The sequence below is a fragment of the Parus major genome, chromosome 3, assembly GCF_001522545.3.
Source record: "Parus major isolate Abel chromosome 3, Parus_major1.1, whole genome shotgun sequence".
Classification (NCBI taxonomy): domain Eukaryota; kingdom Metazoa; phylum Chordata; class Aves; order Passeriformes; family Paridae; genus Parus; species Parus major.
The window spans coordinates 111,400,503-111,419,717 of record NC_031770.1 but is presented as its reverse complement, the minus strand read 5'-3'; the positions used below and the strand labels follow the sequence as shown (position 1 = coordinate 111,419,717).

Sequence of the window (19,215 nt, the reverse complement as noted above, 5' to 3'; positions counted from 1 at the left end):
GCTGCAGTTTCCTTCTTTGTTTTGGGAGACATGGGTGAGTTCAGAGGAAATTCAGATGGTTTTTATGGATTTGGGACACTTTCCACCATCCCAGGTGGTTTCAGCCTTTCCTTGGACACTTCCAGGGATCCAGGCACAGCTTCTCTGGGAATTCCAGCCCTTGGAGCATCTCCTGTGACCTGCTCTGGAGCTGCTCCAGCAATTCCACATCCTCCTTATTCCAGGAGCACCAGAACCATGCTCAGTACAGGGATATATTTGTGATATTTACACTTTTTCTGCCCAAATTTCCAAAGAACCCCCCCCAAAAATCACCGGCTGCAACGACACGAGCTGGGAGGAATTTGCTGTTGTTTCTTTGGTTTGTTTTGGGGTTTTTTCTTTCATCTTCAATAAACCACCTGCTGCTTTTACATTCCCTGCTGGAGACACAACAAGTTTTCCTTTCTGTGGTTTTATAGGGCTCGTCCTCCCGCCGTCTCTTTTTTACGAGGTGCCATCATCAAAACGTGCCGTATTTATATTTTTATGGAGCTGCTATTTCTGTTTTTATGGAGTAGATGAATGGGATGCAGTGCTGGTAGAGTGATTGGTGAAAACACCTCCAGAGCCCTTCAGTCCAGGGGATTATTCAGCATCTTCAGAAGGTTAAATTCTCCTGTTGGATTCGGGAATCGCTTCTTCCCAGTTTCTCTGTAATCTATAAATCAGTTTGATGGAATTAACTGGATGTAGAACCAACACCAAGTTGGAACCCTTCAAGTTTTCTCTCATTTTGGTTGATTTTTAAGACTTTAGATAGTCCTGGCATCGTGTTTTTAACCACACCTTTCCCATTTTCTTCCCATTTCCCGTTTTCCTCCCATTTCATGATCTCGGCCGGGATCCCCCCTCCATCTCCTCCCGATTCCATCGGGGTTGTTCCTATGGTTACCCCCTCTTTGTGGGGGGACAAAGGTTGGCATCTCTCTCCTCCCGAGCCAAATTCTGCCCTTTGACTCCCTCCCCTTTTCACACCCCTCGCTGAGCTTGGCCTCCTGCTCCATCCCAGGCTTCTCAGCCCGGGGGTTCCCATGGAAACAGGGAAGGAAATTTGAAAAGGGAAGCACAAAGGGCTGCTTAATTTGAATTTGAACAAGGGGAGGAAGGCTCCTTGTAGTTCATCTTTGTGCGGTGTGGAAACCCCGAAATTTATCTTCTGAAAGTTGCTTTCAATTTGTAAACTTGTTTATATTCCCTGTTTCCTGATTTGGAGGACAAAAGTTGTCATGTCCATGGCACTGAGCAGGGAGAAACATCTTTCTTTATAAATTCAAGGAGACAACTCTGGTCAGCCTCTCGCTTTCTTCTCCCCCCTCACAGCTCTGAAAGCATCACATTTTTAACATTTCTCCCTGAAAACTCACCCATGCATTACATATTTTTCACTCCATAAGGACTCAGTGATATTGTCAATTATCTGCATCCCGTCTTTGTGGGGGCGTGGGTGAATTCTGTGTCCTTGAGAATCAGCAGATTCGGAATCGCTGCTCCTGAGAATTCATTTTCCCCTCCTTATTCCACATTTTAACCCTCAGGGTGCAGGTGCAGCACAGACCTGTGAGGATAATTCAATATTATTGATATTATTGCAGATATCAATATGTTGCAGATATTCAATACCTGCAGAGGATAATTCGATTATAAAGTTTGACCTTGGATCTCGGGTTTGCTGCTCGTTGTCAGTAATGAAGGGGGGAAGTAAATTTTTTAATTTAAAAAAAAATTAATTAAAAAAAATTTTAAAAAAAGGCAAGGAAACAAAAATATGGTGGGATGGCGACATTTTATCAGCATGTTTACAAAGGTGTTAAATTAAATTAAATTAAATTAAATTAAAGGTTTGATATAAAGGCGTGAAAGGACAAGGAAGTCACTTTGCCTCCAGGTTTTTCTCCCTGACACATTATCCAGTTCTTCCAGAAAAGGTCTGGAATCCAACCACATCCAAGAGAAAGGAGTTATTTGGGAATTTGTCCTCCAAACCTCGTGGCTAAAACACTGCAGAGGACTCAGATGTTTTCTTTCCTCTTCTTTGCCAACCCTTCCTCACGATAACCTTCATTCAAGTGGCATCACAAAAAAGGCAACGCCGTTCTCCGGATCCGCTTTTTTCCCTGGCACCACGGGAGGCGGGCTGCTTTTGTCTGGGAATCTCAAACTTCCAACCTTTTAAAATTTAGCCTTTTCCTCCCTTCCCACTTTGCTGCCTTGAAGATTCCAGGGTCACAGAGGGGACTCCAGGGACGGGCAGGGATCTGTGGCTTTGGGATGTCCTGCGGTGGGAGCTGATCCATCAGAAAGGAGCGCTGGGATGGATTAAAGGACAATTTTTTCATCTCTGGCTGTCAGTGCTCATCCCTGAGCTGGGAAGCAGTGGGAGCTGGGAGTGAGGGAAGAGCTGAACTCATTAAGGAATGCTCTGACACTCCTCCCCACTCCCCATCCCGCTGCTTCCAGCTCTTTTGCCTTTCCTGCCCTTCAGCCCCGCTCCTGCTCTTCCCTCAGCTGCGTTTTCCAGCCTTTTGGGCACTTTTATAGACACATAAAAGGCATTTTGCAGTTATTCAGTGGGAAAACTCACCCCTCCTGCCCCTCCTGTTCCCCTCAAGGAATTCAGTCCAGCCTTTCCTGCTTTTGCAGTCTGATCCTACTGATTCCATTCTTCCAAACTCTCCTGTGGGATATTCCATCCACATCCCGACATTTTTAGGAGCGTCATTTACCCTTCAAAAAAGTTTTGGTGGGGTTCTCCCACTATATCCACAGATACTTGCACTTTTTATTCCATTAAACTGGGAAATAATTTGGAATTATCCTCTGCAGAGCAATTGCAGAATGATTTTTGTCTTCCCTTGTTTCCCTCAGCCGTGTCCCCTCTCTCTTATTAATCCCGTTATTGTTTGGCCTTGTCCTGCTTGGGAGTTTTCCAGAGATTTTCCCCAAAACTCTGTCTGTGGTACAGAAGAGAGCCAGGAACAAACTCATGGCCTCCACAGGGAGAAAATCCCAGCCTTTTGAGGGGAAAATATTCTGTAGTCTGTTTTGAGAGCACTAAAAAAAACCCTTTTTGGGTGCTGCAGAAACAAATGAGTGGAGGCACCATGGGAATTCCTGTCAAATATTTATCTGTTGAATTATTAACTGAAAAAATCAAGTCAGGGGCCTGGCTCTGATGGTTTTGGTTCAATTTCAATTTCCAATTTCAGGATTGGTTGTTCAGAGGTGGATAACAGCTGTCTGGCCAGTGGAAAAGTGGGATACAATTGCAATTATTTTTAATTCTTTCCCCCCCGTCCTCCCCTGTAGCGTTCAGCTGTGACCTCATTAACTTGGCGCTGAATGGAAGGGAGAATGGTGCCTGATGAATCTTAAATTTTAATTTACAGTTCACACATGTTTTCTAGAAATGATTAGTGGTTTGAAAATGGTTAAAAAATTGAAGTTGCCCACTAATTATTTTAATTCCTCTACTTAGAAGCATAAATAATTTTCATTTAATCCGTTGGAGTAAATTGAGGTATCTCAGTCTCAACTTTCCTGCATTATTGTCTGGTGAACACAGAGGCCATTTTGGTTGCCCTCTTGTAATTCCTTAATTGGATAAGAGAAATTTATATTGGGATGGGCAATTCCTTTGAAAAATCAGAAAAAAAAAATCCCAATGAAAAAAAAAAATTAGGGAAAAAAATCCCAATAAATTCAGTCAGTGTTTGCTCAGAGCCTACAGACTCGCTGTAGAATTATAATCATGAAAGAAAAGGAAAATCTCTTTCCAAAGATTGCAGTTTTCCCCCAAATCCACCTCATTTCCTCGTTGTTTGTGTCCAGCTGTGCAGGAAGAATTCCATGGCTAATTCCAAAATACGGAAAGTTGTCCCTGAGATTCAGCTGAAGCTCACTTTGTATTGCTGTAGTGATTTTTTTTTGGCTTGCTCACAGTACAGGATGATTTTGTGTGGAGCCCCAGGGGACACTGAGAAAAACACTCTTGGTTTTTCAGCCAGACTTTCAGGTGAATTTACAAATTTTCCTGAGTAAAATCTGGATTATGTCGTAATCTGGCCACATCTTCCCAATTAATGCGTGGGAAGAGTGCTGGGGTGCTGCAGCTGGTGTTGAAATAATCTCCAGACCCTGAGAATCCTCACAAACAAAATAATCTGGAGTTAAAAATTGTAATAAAATTAAATTGTAGTAAAAAGCAGTAACAGCTGGGGTGGGGTAAATACAGAATTAAATGGGAGGTGCTGCTGAGCTGAGTTTGGTGTTGGGGCAGCTTGGTTTGGGTGGATCCTACTCCAGTAAATGCAGAGAAATGAGGAAGAAATTCCTCCCTCTGAGGATGGCAAGGGGCTGGGATGGAATTCCCAGAGAATTTGTGGCTGCTCCATCCCTGGGAGTGTCCGAAGCCAGGCTGGAGCAACCTGGAGGAGTGGGAGGTGTCAGGGTTGGAACTGGATGAGCTTTGAGGTTCCTTCCCACCCAAAACCATTCCATGGTTCTGTGATTCCATGATTTAGGGGACAGCAGGGCTGCAGAGGTTGTGGAGAACTATTTATGCTCATGGAGCAACTGTGAGTTTTGAATTAATGAGTTTTGAATTAATTATTTTTGAATTAATGATTTTTTGATTACTTCCACCAAAATACAGCCCAGGATCTGCCTGGAAAGCCAACATGAGGGAAAAAGAATATAATATCTTTATTAGAATAATTCTAAACAATACAATTTAATTATTTCTCCATGAAATATCCTTAATTTTGAGGCCCAAAGATGTCAGTTTTTCTCTGGCACCCAACATGTGCATGTGGTTTTGCTGGAATCTAGATTTAACAGATTTAACAGCTTTAGATTGAGACACAGCTGTTAAAATGTCAGCGTTATCCAGAATCATTTTTATAACTTCAACCCAGCAGATTTATGTTCTTACTTCAGTTTGCATCGTGTTAATTCTGGATATTGTTGTAGTGGATCAGGCTCTGCTCCTTCCCAACACCAAAAAAAAACCCTTTTTGGGGGACTTTTCCCGTGGAGATGTGTCATTTTATCCCCTCGGTACTTTTGGGGTTTAATTTGGGCAGAAACTTTGTGGATATCGCAGGATCATTCCTTGAAGGATTTAGATGAAATTTTTTTCCATAGGGAGCAAAAATTCATCAAAATTCACTTATTTAACCTCTTCCCAAGGAGCTGCTGGTCCTGATTGCAGCCAGGGAAAACAGGGGAGCTGTTGGATGGTGATTCCTTCTCGGAGAAAAGTCTCCAACATTCCCAGCTCAGCCATGAGGGGATTTATTCCAGCTGAACCCACCGCTGTTTCCCGGTGGGAAAATCTCACGGGAGAATTCCAGCTGCTGAGGGAGGAGCAAACAAAACTTCCCAAATTCATTCAGCTCGTCACTCGCAGCTTTTCTGCCTGCCAAAGGTTCTGCTCCTGGATTTCACAGCCTCCTGCCCCTCCTGGCTGCTGGAATTCTGCTCCAACAGCCTCCTGCCTCTTCTCTCAAGAAGGGTTTGTCTGCTGTGCTGTGGGGCTGAGGCTCTGAAATTCGCTTTAATTCACCTTAAACCCAAGTCAGGGTAGCAGAGGAAGAGGATAAATTGACTTCTGCCTCTTGTGAAAATGTCTTAGGTGTCAGCTGGGATTTGCCCTCGTTTTGTGACCGTTTGATGACAGCAAAATTGATATTTAAGGAATTGAGATCCACCTGCCAAGAAACACTTGGGCTTGAATGTCAAAATTCAGGGAACAGGAGCCTTCTGCTGCCATCCCAGTGGAAAACAGGGGAATTGTGATGTTAAACACCCTTGGACATCCTGCTGCATCAGCTGGGTCTGTGAAGGAGCAGAATAAAACAGAATAAAAAGTAAATTCTCTTCAGTGGGAGTGCTCAGCGTTTCCTGCGTTTGGAAATTCAGCTCGTCTGGGTGCATTCTGCAGGGTTTTGGTGTTGTGTGTGATGTGGCAGACGCTGCCACCCTGCATTCTTAAAGCTGTAAAAATGAAATGGGGAGATGAATACAAATTTTCCATCCCATTTGTGACTTACAGAAATCCTTTTTTTTTTTTGGGCACTGAAGAACCTGATCTGGCTGTGGATTCCATCCAGTCAGTGTCAAATCCTCTAACAAATCCCACCAAACGCTTTTCCTCCTTTGCTCAGCAAGGGAAATTTGTGAGCAGTGAAGGAGAAGGAGGAGAAGGAAGAAGAAAAGGAGAAAGAGGTTGTTGTTTTTCCACTTCTCACCATGGGTCTCCTTCCCCTCCCCACGGTGACAGCAGCGCTGGAGCTTTTCCCAGCAGGTCTGGAAGCCGTGATCACGCTCCCACTGGGAATGTCATCCTTGCAGGAGATGGGAATGTGTCATTTCTATGAAAAACAGGATTTTGATGAGATTTACAGCTCCTGCCCTCAAGTCTCTTCCTTGCCCAGGCAATGTGTTTTTATTTAACAGTATCTAAAATGCAGTCCAGGGGATGGTGGGTTTATTGGTGGATTTATTTCTCTGATAACATCCCTCTGGAATTCTCCCAAACCCATCACAGCAGGCACATGGAGAGGAAGGAAAAATCCCAAACCCTCTCAGCTGCCACCACCCCAACGCTCCCTGCAAATGGAAATGGTTTCCAGGACCACCCACCTGCATCCCCCCATTCCCAAAAAAACACCCACATCCAGGGAAAGTGCAGACTGACAGATGGATGCCGTCTTCCAGAGGAACTTTGGAATTCAGAATGCAGCAGGAGACATCCAAAAAGAACGAGAGCAGATGGCTTTGCTTCCCAAACCTACGGGCAGAGATTAACGTCATTCTCTGCCTTTTAGTTACTCCCATCTTTATCCACCTTTGGTTTTTTCCCTGCAGAAATTAACCTTGGCTAAGAAAAGAAAGCTTGGGATGGTTTTATTTATGGGCAGGTAAAATAATTTGCCTTGGGTTTTAAGGTGAATAACAGGGTGAGTGCCTAGTTCAGGCTATAGCACGGAAAAAGCATCATTGGAACCCACAGAAATGACTTATCTTTTTTTATTGTTGGAGTTTCTTAAACAACTATTTAAATGCAGACATTTCTTTTTAGTGCTAAAACAATCTGATTTTTTTTTCCCCTTCCCAGCCCCTAAAGCAGTGCAGTGTCAGTCTATTCCTCATTGCAATTGGGATTTTTCCAGCTGCCATCGAATTATGAGATGTGGGATATTGAAAAGCTGTGGGGTTCATTGGGAATAGCTAATTCCAATATTGCTGAAGGGGAAAAACTCAACAAGCCCCATTTGGCTTTTCATACGTGTAGCACTGGGAGAAACCAGAAACAAATCCAAAAATAAAAGTACACCTCAGTTTTTCATACGTGTAGCACTGGGAGAAACCAGAAATAAATCCAAAAATAAAAGTAAACCTCAGTTTTTCATACGTGTAGCACTGGGAGAAACCAGAAATAAATCCAAAAATACAAGTACACCTCAGTTTTACATACGTGTAGCACTGTGAGAAACCAGAAATAAATCCAAAAATAAAAGTTAGACCTCAGTTTCTCAACGGGGAAGTTGGTGGTGAGGTAAGGCGGGATGTGCTTTGTGCCAGGAATTCTCACTGAACGTGTCTTGGCACCGAGCACTGGGAGCAGGCTTGGGCAAAATCACCTTTTGCCTTCAGAAAACGGAATAAAGGCTCTGCAGTGCCAGAGTCACATGAAATCGGGTGAGCTGGGTGGATTCCAGGAGAAACAAACTCACTCCTGCACACCTGGCTGCCTTCACCTTTGATTTCATGGCATGATCCAGCCAAAACGGGTGGGAAAAAGTAGAAATGGCCCTGATTTTCTGCCAAGTTCATGCCCCACATCTCTGATTTTTGCTCTGCTGTGAACATTCCCTGATTTTCTTCAGGAAGCAGAGCTGGGTTGAGGCAGGGCCCTGTTTTATTCCAGCAGCTCTTCGGCTCAGGTGTGAACCTGCAGCAAACCTTTCCTCACCACGAGCTGCAGGATCCAGTGAATCCACAGAGGTTCACAGATGGAAAATAAATTTTCAGAGTTTCGAGGAAAATTCTGCTCCTCAGAGCAGCAGGCTGGAGGTGCTTGGTGGGAGCAGGAGCTGTCTGAAGAGTTAAATCCAAACCAGTCCAGAGAGCCTGGAAGGCTTTGGGACACAATTCCCGATTTTTTTCCATAATGAACAGCGAGCTCCATCAAAGGCCGGGAGATTGAGGACAAAGAGCAGCTGATGTGGCTGCTCCGAGCCGGGATGTGCCCCGAGGCCTCTGCTTCCACCCGGGAATTGCAACAGCAATTGAGAATCATCGCATCACTCTCTTCCCAGGAGCCTGGGGGGAAAAAAGTTCCCTCCTTCTCTCTCTGAGTTGATGAGGATGCTTCCTGTTTAGTCCTCTGATCAAAGAATAGAATGTATAAATAAACACAACGGGGAAAGATCATCCAAGTAGTTTGGTTTGAATCTTACCAAGTCACTTCCCGAATGACAGCCAAATGTCGGTATAAAATAAAATAATTTGGTTTGTAATTTGGTTTATTATCTCCCGGTGCTATGAGGTCTCACATTGGAGCTCTGTTCCGTGGTGTGTTTATGATTTGAATTACTGCTCTTGCTTTTTCAAAAGTGAGGATTTGTTTGGAAAATTATTTGGAGTGGGGGAAAATCTTCTCATTCCTCCTGTCCTTTGGTTTTCATCCCTTGGAGGATGGAAGTTGGCAGTGATGATCTTTAAGGTCCCTTCACAGGACACCTGAGAGGCAAAGCAGAGGACAAGGAGAGTTCCTCTCTTCCTAAACATTTCTCTCTTCCTTCTCTTGGCTTTTCCAAGACTCGGCCTGAATCACTGAAATCAATTTGGCTGCCACGCCTCCTCTTGCCCTCGTCCTCTTCCTTTTTTTCCTGCTAGAGTTGTTCACCGGGCGTTTTTCTGAAGCACATCCCATCTAACAGAGAGCCTTTTGTTCCGCTCGATGTCGTAACTTGCACTGCTTCCTTGGGCAAGAGCATGAAAAGAGTCTTTTAATCTCCCCGTGTTTATTTTTTAATAGGGAACACCATAATCAGTAGGTGGAGGTGACTTTTCATCTCAGGAGCTGCGAGGGGGGAAGGCAATTTGGAGATCATTTTTTGGGGCGCTTTCAGAGGGAGCTGCCCACGGGCACAAACGCTGGATCAGAGCGAGTGAGTTTCTTTTTCTGTGTTATCAGGAGTTGTTGTAGGGATTTTGTTTTCTTCTCCTGTTCTCCAGCTCAGCCTCTTCACGGTTTCAAAGCTCACGGGATCATTTAGGCTGGAAAAGATCTTTGGGATCATCGAGTCCAACCTGTGGCCGATCCTCATCACCAGAGTTGGGTGTTGATTCCTTGGACACCTCCGGGGATGGGGACTCCAAACCTCCCTGGGCAGCCCCTTCCCACGTTTAACAGCTTTTCCATGAGGAAATTCCCTCGGATGTCCAGCCAGAAGCTCCCCTGGCACAGCTTGAGGCCGTTCCCTCCTGTCCTGCCCCTTCACCTGGAGCTGTGTTTGCGCACCTCGAGGTGCTGCGAGGTCTCTTCTCAGCCTCTGCAGCTCCACCAAAACCAAACAGATCTTTCCATGAGGGAAAAATAGCAGGAAAAGAGGAAATTTGGGAACATCTTTTCCAAGAGAGGGGTGTATCAGGTGAAGGGAGGGGGGAAATTGTCAGAACTTGAAATTCAGTGAAATTTAATGAATTTTGTGAAAACTTGCAGTGGTGGGAAGCAAAACTTTGGGATTGGGGCAGGCATGAAAACAGGAACTGTTTTCTGTAAAGTTTTACCTTAATATTCTGATTTTCAATGCTTTTTGAAAAGAAGGGAAGTTGAATTCTTACCAGAATAAAAGTGGAGTTCTTATTTTTCCCTTCCCATCAGGTAAAGACTTTTTACCTCCAGCTTTTCCAGGCAGGTGTTGTAACTCCCTGGAATCAAATTCTTGGATCCATGTGGTCAAACAATGGCTTTAACTCTGCTGTAGACAATAAATACTCACAAATAAATTTATAAATAAAGATAAATCTGAAGTACACGTCCAGCCAAACAGAAGAAATTCTTTGAGCCTGTGAATGTAAATATTTCCCAACTGCTGCTGCCTCTTTCCTGGTTGATAACTCCAGGGAGGCTCATCCTGCTCTTCCTGCAAGTTATTGCGGAATTTCATGGGATGTTTGAGAAATTAAGGGAATTTTATCAACTTGATAAATAATAATGATTTAAAAAAAAAAAAATTTAAATCATGGTTGTGTCTTCTAATCCCAAAATTTACCCTTTGCAGAGGGAAGGAGACTTCTGGGAAGGATTGGGAGAATAAAGAGTTGGTGAGGGAGAAGTGAAATTTTTCCTTATAATTCCCAGTATTTGCTATTTTGTGGTCACATAAAATGACCTACTTTTTCCAGTTAGATCAGTTCTTTTCTGTAGTTTTTTTGGGGAAAAAAAAATGCTGAATTGGTTTAAAAAAAATTGCTGCTTGAGAATGTAATCTTTCTGCAGCTCCTCTTCAGCCTCACTTGTAACAAGATTTAGGATTTATATGTATTTATACATAGCAGGTTCATTTGTGCTTCAGCTATCGCACTGCAAATTCCAAGGATTAGAATTCCGGCTCCTTAATCCTGCTGGGCTGTGGAGGAAGCCCTGGTGTCCAAATAATGGACTTTTTCTAAAAATCTGTGTAGAACAAAGCTGTTGATTGAAGCCACTGTCACCTTTTCCCTTTGAGCTGTGATTTGAAATATAAATCAGGAGGAGAAGTGGCTCGTGGAGGTGTTTTTACAGTCCAGGGTTTGTTTTATTCCAGAATTGGGAATCCTAATGTGTTCCAGTATTCCCTAATTCCGCTCTCACGGGAATATCATCGATCTTGATGATATCCAAAGAGATTGTGAGGCTTTGGATGGCGGTGGGTCCCACAGAGATTTGGGATAAAACATTGATTAATTCTTGGAGAGTTTCAAGGACAAACCACAAAAACCAAGAGCAGAATGAACCCTCACTGGACAATAACGCAGATTATCACGTGCACCAGCTTCTTCTAAGACATAAATCCCTGTCCTCTTTATTTTTCCATCCTTATCCTTCAGGAATACTCCAGACCAGCTGTATTTGCCTAACTCTGATCGATTTTCTCTCAGAGCTTCCAATGAGTGTTGCTCTCATTGATACCCAAACCTGTTATGAAGCACCACGGGAGCACGAGGCGACGCTTATTTATTCTCTTTTATATTTTCAGGTTTTGATTTCGCGGTGCTTTCTGATGCTCAGGCAAGAAATGACATCTTGGCTGTGCCTTCAGTGTGGTCACAGCCCTGGAAGTTCTGTGGGAATTTAAAGAGCTGGGCTGGAAATGTTTTCCTTCCACGGATACCCCTTCATGAGAGAACTGAAATCCACCCTCAGGGCAATTTACCCATCTAATTCCCACTGATTTTAATGCAGATGGAGGACATAAATACCCCTTGGGAATATTTTCATTGTCCCCACACTCACCTGTCTTCCTAAAACCCCCGAGTTCTATCCTGATGATCATTTCTCCCAGCAGCCAGAAGATCGCGGTTGCGATGAGACAAAAATGAAATATCCCACAAAAAAGTGCTGCTTGCATCTATCAAATTATCTTTTATTTTAATTTCTTTTCCTTTGTGCCAGCCCTTCCACCCCATGGTGAACCTGGAATGCTCCCGGGATTTCCGTCCCTTCCTGTGCGCCCTGTACGCCCCGGTGTGCATGGAGTACGGGCGGGTGACGCTGCCCTGCCGCCGCCTCTGCCAGCGCGCCCACAGCGAGTGCTCCAAGCTCATGGAGATGTTCGGGGTCTCCTGGCCCGAGGATATGGAGTGCACCAGGTGAGAAAATACCTCTTGGTTTTTGGGTTTTTTTATTTTATTTTATTCCAGGGTAAAATTTTACTCCCATCCATGATGTTCTATGTAAAAAACAGGTGTTTGAAACGTTTTCCGTCACGAGGATTTCCTGATGTGGGAGGTGAGTTCCTATTTCTGCCCAGGAGATCAGCTGAAAATCGGCTGGGTTTGATGAGGGCGAGATCTCAAAGCTGTTTGCAGAGCATGTGCCCCTCGCTGAGCTGCAAACAGCTTTACATTGCACAAATAAATTTATGGAAAATCGATCCAGTGGTGTCCCAAGCTGTTCGAGACAGAATATGCACGAGAGTAAAACGCGGTATCTTCGTGCTTTGTTGTTTTTTATAAATGGCTCCAATGGTTAATGGAACTGAGGAGCACAAAAAGGAGGAAATAATTTACAGTTGGATTGGAGAGAATGAAAAACAATTAAAATTGTTTTAGTTAAATAGGTCAGAGGATGTTTCTGGGTTACAGGGGTTGCTCCAATCTCTCCTTCGAAACTCCAGCAGTCCTCAGCCTCCAGTCACAGCTTTATTTACACAAATATCTCCAATAATTCAATTTATTAATGCTGGTGTCAACCACACAAATATCTTGATCATAATTCCATTTATAAAAACTGGCGTTGCTAGTTGGAATTTTGGTGTCGCCGCCTGTCTGAGAGCAGTGACTGCAGTTCCCTAGGAAAGGCTTTAAAGTGTTTTTAAAACCCTGCTGCCGTGGGCTTGAACTCACAGATTTCCTGGGATGGATTTTGCATCCTTACCTTCCTTCTTAAAGCCCAAACGGGCTCCTCATTTGTTTTATTTTTAAACTAATTTTATATAGCTTCAACATTGCGCTGTGGGGTGAGTTTGTGACAAAGTAGTGCAGAATTTCATGGATTCCCCGTGTTTTGGGTTGTCTGCTTTTGCTCCAGTCGGTTTTCCTGAAGTCACACCTAGAAATGAGGTTAAACTGTGAGTACATCCCTCGTAAATGCCTCTTTTCAGGTTCCCAGATTGCGACGAGCCCTATCCCCGCCTGGTTGACCTCAACCTGGCCGGCGAGCCCACGGAGGAGGCCCCGATGGCCGTCCAGCGGGATTACGGCTTTTGGTGTCCTCGGGAGCTGAAAATCGACCCAGACCTGGGTTACTCCTTCCTCAGGGTCCGGGACTGCTCCCCTCCTTGCCCCAACATGTACTTCCGCCGGGAGGAGCTGTCCTTCGCCCGCTACTTCATCGGCGTCATCTCCATCGTCTGCCTCTCGGCCACCTTGTTCACCTTCCTGACCTTCCTCATCGATGTCACGCGCTTCCGCTACCCAGAGAGGCCCATCATCTTCTACGCCGTCTGCTACATGATGGTGTCCCTCATCTTCTTCATCGGCTTCCTGCTGGAGGACCGGGTGGCCTGCAACGCCTCCAGCCCCTCCCAGTACAAGGCGTCCACGGTGACCCAGGGCTCCCACAACAAGGCCTGCACCATGCTCTTCATGGTGCTCTACTTCTTCACCATGGCCGGCAGCGTCTGGTGGGTCATCCTCACCATCACCTGGTTCCTGGCCGCCGTGCCCAAGTGGGGCAGCGAGGCCATCGAGAAGAAGGCCCTGCTCTTCCACGCCAGCGCCTGGGGCATCCCGGGCACCCTCACCATCATCCTGCTGGCCATGAACAAAATCGAGGGCGACAACATCAGCGGCGTGTGCTTCGTCGGCCTCTACGACGTGGACGCGCTGAGGTACTTCGTGCTGGCGCCCCTCTGCCTCTACGTGGTGGTGGGAGTCTCCCTGCTGCTGGCTGGAATCATCTCCCTCAACCGCGTCCGCATCGAGATCCCGCTGGAGAAGGAGAACCAGGACAAGCTGGTGAAGTTCATGATCCGCATCGGCGTGTTCAGCGTGCTGTACCTCGTGCCCCTGCTGGTGGTGATCGGCTGCTACTTCTACGAGCAGGCCTACCGGGGCGTGTGGGAGACCACGTGGATCCAGGAGCGCTGCCGGGAGTACCACATCCCCTGTCCCTACCAGGTGAGCAGCACCTCCCAAATCTACACCCACCACCCTTCTCCTCCTGTCCCGTGCAGGGCTGGGCTGCAGATGTGTCCCAAGAGCTGCTGGCACTAGGGGATGTCAGTCTTGCTCGTACTCCTAGAGGCTGAATTAATTTTTCAATGTTATTTCAATATTATTTCAATATTTTTCAGTATTAGGAGTCCTTAAGGTTCCTTTTATATTCCGAGTATTTACATGTAGGCATGGCCACAGAGCCTCACCTACTGTCGTTCTCCAAGTGTTATCCCACAAGCAAATAGAAAGATTTTATTTTACAAAACACTGACCTACGGACTCTTTAGTCTTATAAATTCAATTTTTAATATTAAAGTCCCAGAAATTACCAAAGCACAAAGAAATTACTGAGAACGGAGCAAATATAGAATATTTGAATTTGTTAGGGGGGAAAATGAATTCTTTGTGCCCTCCCTGTGGGGAAGGGGTGAAGGTGGTGGACACGATGATGGTGGATTTGAAACAGTGGAATCATCTGGAATTTGAGCTGATTTGGGCTTTTGGATTTTGGATTTTTGGATTTTGGATTTGGGCTGATTCCAGGGACCTTTTGGGTCTCTTTCCACTCAAAGGAGATGTTGAGAGTGGAGTTTTCCTTCCTTTGACTGGGGCTTGATGAGTTTATTTTTGGTTGTTGGTGTTTAAACCGAGTTGTCATCAGGATGCTTTTTGCAATTCTTGTTCTTTTTTTGGGTTTTGGGGCTTTGATGGCCTGGAGCTTTTGGGGCTTTGATGGCCTGGAGGTTTGGTGCTCATTTTGTGCCAGGAACATCTGTATAAAATCCAACTTGAAGCATCTTCTGATGAAAACCAGAGCTTGCAGCTCATCAGCTTTGGGTTTTTTTCCCAAGAAATTGAGACTTATCTGCTCGGTTTAATTGAGTTATCACAGGAACAGAAGCCTCTAAGAGCCCAAAGATCAACCCCTCCACTGGTTTATTCAGATGCAGTTGAAAAGAAAGGATTTTAGGGATTAATTGCCTGCTTTTGGGCCAGAATGGCATTCCTTAAATATTTTCTGGAACTTTATTTCCAGAGGGTTTCACAGCAAACCTCTATTTTACAGCTGCACGCAGAGGGACATTTAAAAATTAACATTTTGGTCTCTGAAGCATTTAAAACACCAGCTGAGTCATCAAAGCTTATATTTTAATGCAATAAAATATCACTTAAAGGTTTGGCTTAGGCTGGATAATAATCCTTTTATTACCTTTTAACCCTTTCTGGTTTGGGGTTGTTTTTTTTTTTTTATTTCTCTTGAAGGTTTTATTAGGGTGGGAGCATTTTTATGGCAGCAGATCTCTGGCAGTGGGTGTGTGCAGTTCCTTTGGCTTAATTGAGTCTTCACTGCTGCAGGTTTTCATCCGTTCAAACCGGCTGATGCCTCAAAACAAAGAGAAAAAATAAAAAGGAGCCACACGTGGCTTTCTCTTGATTCATTTCCAACACCCACCAAGTGCCAATCAAAATTTAAAGATCCATAAAAATCACGAGGGTTTTGGGGAGGCAAAATTTCCAGCAAAAAACTTGTTTTAAACCTCGAAACCGAGGGTGGGAATGATGAGAAACACGTAGGAAAACGCTCCTGAAATCGCTGGCAAACCGTTTCCATAACGGCCCAGCGGGAGTGAAAAGAACAATAATGGTTTCATTCACATCAAATTGGGTTGAAGGACCTGCAGACCCCAGGGAGTGTTAGAGGGGTTGTTTGTTGGGCTTTTTTTTCTTTCTTTTAACCCATCCATTTATATTTTTTCTCCCTCAAAATAAACACATTTTCCATATTAATCCGGATTTATAACTGAAACAGATTCCCAAAGCTGTGGGGGGAAAATGATTTTATCCTTAGCTCTTGCTGGTGAAATATATCCTTAAATTAGGGGGAAATGTGGAGTTTTGTGGGGAATATCCCTCAGTGGTGAAATAAGAGCCTGTTTTAATGAAGCTTTAATGTTATTTAATTAACTTCCAATGTTTCTGGGTTGTGGCGGTCGGGGTTTTTTTCCCAACACCAGCAAATCCGAGGTTAAAAAAAAAATAATCCATCGGGGCATGACATCATCTTGGCCATGGGAGATGATGCCACAGGAATTCCTTCTGGAAAATTCCCTTTGAGGGGGGTGGGAATCTGCAGCTGCTCCTGGCGGGAGGGTCGGAGCTGTGCCGCGGATTCTCCTGCCTGCTCCACAGCCAGGCTGGGGTTCCCATAAAAACCAGAAACTGTGTTTATTTGGCTGCCTAAAAACCAGAAATATTCCCAAAACTTGGAATATTCCCCGAGTGGAGAAAGCCACAAGATCCCTTGATGTGGGAAATCACCCACTCTGATTCCTGGTGTGGCCTGGGTTTGGATTCTCCTGGGTTTTTTTGGCAAATCTGGGAGGCATCCCTTGCTTTCCTTGTGAAATAAAATCTTCTTTGCCCCCGGGGCAGGGAATCCATGTCCCAGTTTTCCCTCTCCTCGTGGACAGGGACAGAAGGAATTTGTGCTGCCCTGTCCTGTGCTCTGTGCTCCAAAATCTGGGAGAGAGCAGGAAAGGAAATCTCCGCTCACGCTGGCCTAGAGCTGTCCTGATCCTTCCCCTTCCCTTTTTACCGAGGTTGGGACATTTTTCTTTTTCTGGAGGAGGAAACTGCCTTTGGAATCTGCTTTCAGCACAGGAATACTCAACCAAGGAGCTGAATTTTGAATTTTGGGTCCATGAAATGAACCCAACGTTGCCTCACGGCTCCCAGGGCGGAGCCTCGAGAGAATTTCACCATTCTCAATAATAAATTCTTGGTGCTGGCTTGGTTTGTTTAATCCTGACCCAAAGTTCAAAGTTTATCCCTTTCCTCTCTCATTTGCAATTCCTTCCCAGATGCTGATGGAATGGGATATCCTGTGGGAATTAAATCAGATCCAGGTGCACTGGGATAAAATTTTGGGCTGCAAAAGGACAAAACGACCCCAGGTTGATGGGGAGGGTCAGGTTGGATTTTAGGAAAAGCTTCCACTCAGGTTTTAAATTCCTGTTGCCATAAAAGCTGTGATTTCCTTTCCATCTGACCCCAGAAGTAAAGGCAGAGGTGAAAAGGGAGTAAAAAAAGCAACTTTGAAGTTCATTTATCTGCTGTAAATTTCTTTTAAAAAATTTTACATAAAATAAATTAAAATAAATAAAATAATAAAATTTTGGGATAAAATTTTGGGCTGCAGAAGGACAAAATGGTCCCAGGTTGATGGGGAGGGTCAGGTTGGATTTTAGGAAAAGCTTCCACTCAGGTTTTAAACTCCTGTTGCCATAAAAGCTGTGATTTCCTTTCCATCTGACCCCAGAAGTAAAGGCAGAGGTGAAAAGGAAGTAAAAAAAGCAACTTTGAAGTTCATTTATCTGCTGTTCCACATCCTTGTCCTGCACTTGTCCTGGTTTATTCCTTGCAAGGAGAGTGATGGAGTTTTATTCCTCTTGGAATTAATAAAAAAAATCAAAACTGGGCCACAGTGACCTGCTCCAGTCTGTGGAAAAAGGTCCCAAAATGGGATGAATTTGGCTAAAAAAGTGAAATAGAGACTCAGTAAAGTCTGTCCCCAAAGCTGTTCGTAATGTATATTTCTCTTAGGAAAAGTAGGAGTTCAAAAGTCAAGAAAAATCTCATTTCCTGCAAAGTAAAGGAAGTTTTAGGTTTAATTTATCTCAAATCCAAACCTAAAGAGACTCCATGGGTGCTTCAGAGGCAGACTCAGCACTGAGCTGCTGGGAGAGGCTTCAAATTTGGATACTAAAGAGATAAAAAAAGGGAAATAAAACATTTCAAAGACATTTGCAGCTGTACTGGGAGTCCCTGGGAGGAGGAACTGAGCAGGAGGAATTTGTGATCTCTTTCAGGAGCTCACGTTGGTTCTCACTGGGTTTTTTTTATTTTGGGATTTTTTGCTGCAAAATTCTGGGGAAATTTCTTGTGGGAAAAAGGGGTAGGAAAAGTGGGGGGAAGGTTTGCAGTTAATCCCCTTCAAAAATCAGAATAAACTCTTTGAAATTCACTTTCTCCATCCTGACCAGCCTTGGCTGAATCTTTATAACCATTCCAGAAAGAAAATGAGAGTTTCTTTGCCCATTTTTTGAAGATTGAATGTCAATAAGATGGAAATTCCTGGAATTTGGGAATCCCATTAGGATTTCCCCTAATCAATAGGGGATACAATAAATAAATAAATAGGGAATAAAGATTATTTCACTTTGCTGCTGATAGGGAGGAGTTTTTCTGCAGGAATGATGAGCACAACTCTTATAAAAGTAATTTTCACCGAGTTCTTTGAGGCAGTTCCTGTGCTTATCTCTAAATCTTTTCCTTCTGATCTCCTCTTTAAAAAAAAATTATAACTTTTTTTTGGCATTTTGAAAAACTTAATTATTCTGAGCTGTAAAATGATGTCATAGAAAATATCTTTCTTATCAGCAACAATAATAGACAATCCCATTTTTTTCACTTTTTTTTTTGTTTTCCACTCCTGTCTCATTCCAAGTCCAGGCCCCAGCCTTGCTGTGGGATAAAATTAAAATTAAAAAAAATAAAATTAAATGTGGGCTTAAAATTAAATTTTACTGGAGTTTCACTCCACTCACTCCCATCCCTGGCTGGTGAGGCACAAAGGGAATAAAAGTACAAACTTAGCAGTTTATTCCTGTTAATATTGAGATTTTAACACAAATTTTAATGTTTTATCTGGCAACATTGGACCAACGGGTTTTAATATTGGGATTAAAATATTAATAAGATTAAAATCCTGTCCCCTGCTGGTAATTTTGCCTCAAGAATTCAGCAGTTTGCTCATCTCTCATTTTTCCAAATGCACTTTTTGGAGCTGATAACATTACATTTTTAATTTTACTGGACATTTTCAAGATCCTTTTAGATGTGGCATCCCTGCCCATGGCTCAGAGCGACCTGGGGTGGTGGGGATGAGCTTTCAGTCATTTCCAAACCAAATAATTCTCAGGTTCTGTGGAGCAAAATTAACATTTTTTTGTGTGTGCAGGCTCTTTTGGCTCATTAACATCCCCAAAATTGCTTTGTTTTGCTGCTTTTTTAAAGGGGCAACATTTCCAAGTTTCATTCCTCTTTGGTTTTTTCCTTCCCTCTGCTGAATATCCTGGAGCTCGTTTTAACCAAAACTGGGCTGAAACAAAAGAAACACCAAGAAGAGCTGGCAAGAATTAATCCCTGACACGCAGAGCCCGTGGCTTTGCAGTGCTCCTC

The 19,215-nt window shown here is 43.9% G+C and overlaps 1 protein-coding gene across 1 annotated transcript in view; it reads left to right on the top strand.

Moving 5' to 3' along the window:
* Window positions 1-19,215, top strand: part of FZD3 (frizzled class receptor 3) — a 47,273-nt gene that overhangs the window by 12,011 nt on the left and 16,047 nt on the right. Inside the window, exons 3-4 of the mRNA XM_015623106.1 lie at window positions 11,708-11,904; window positions 12,918-13,935. Coding sequence (XP_015478592.1) covers window positions 11,708-11,904; window positions 12,918-13,935 — 1,215 coding nt within the window. The remainder of the gene's footprint in view (window positions 1-11,707; window positions 11,905-12,917; window positions 13,936-19,215) is intronic.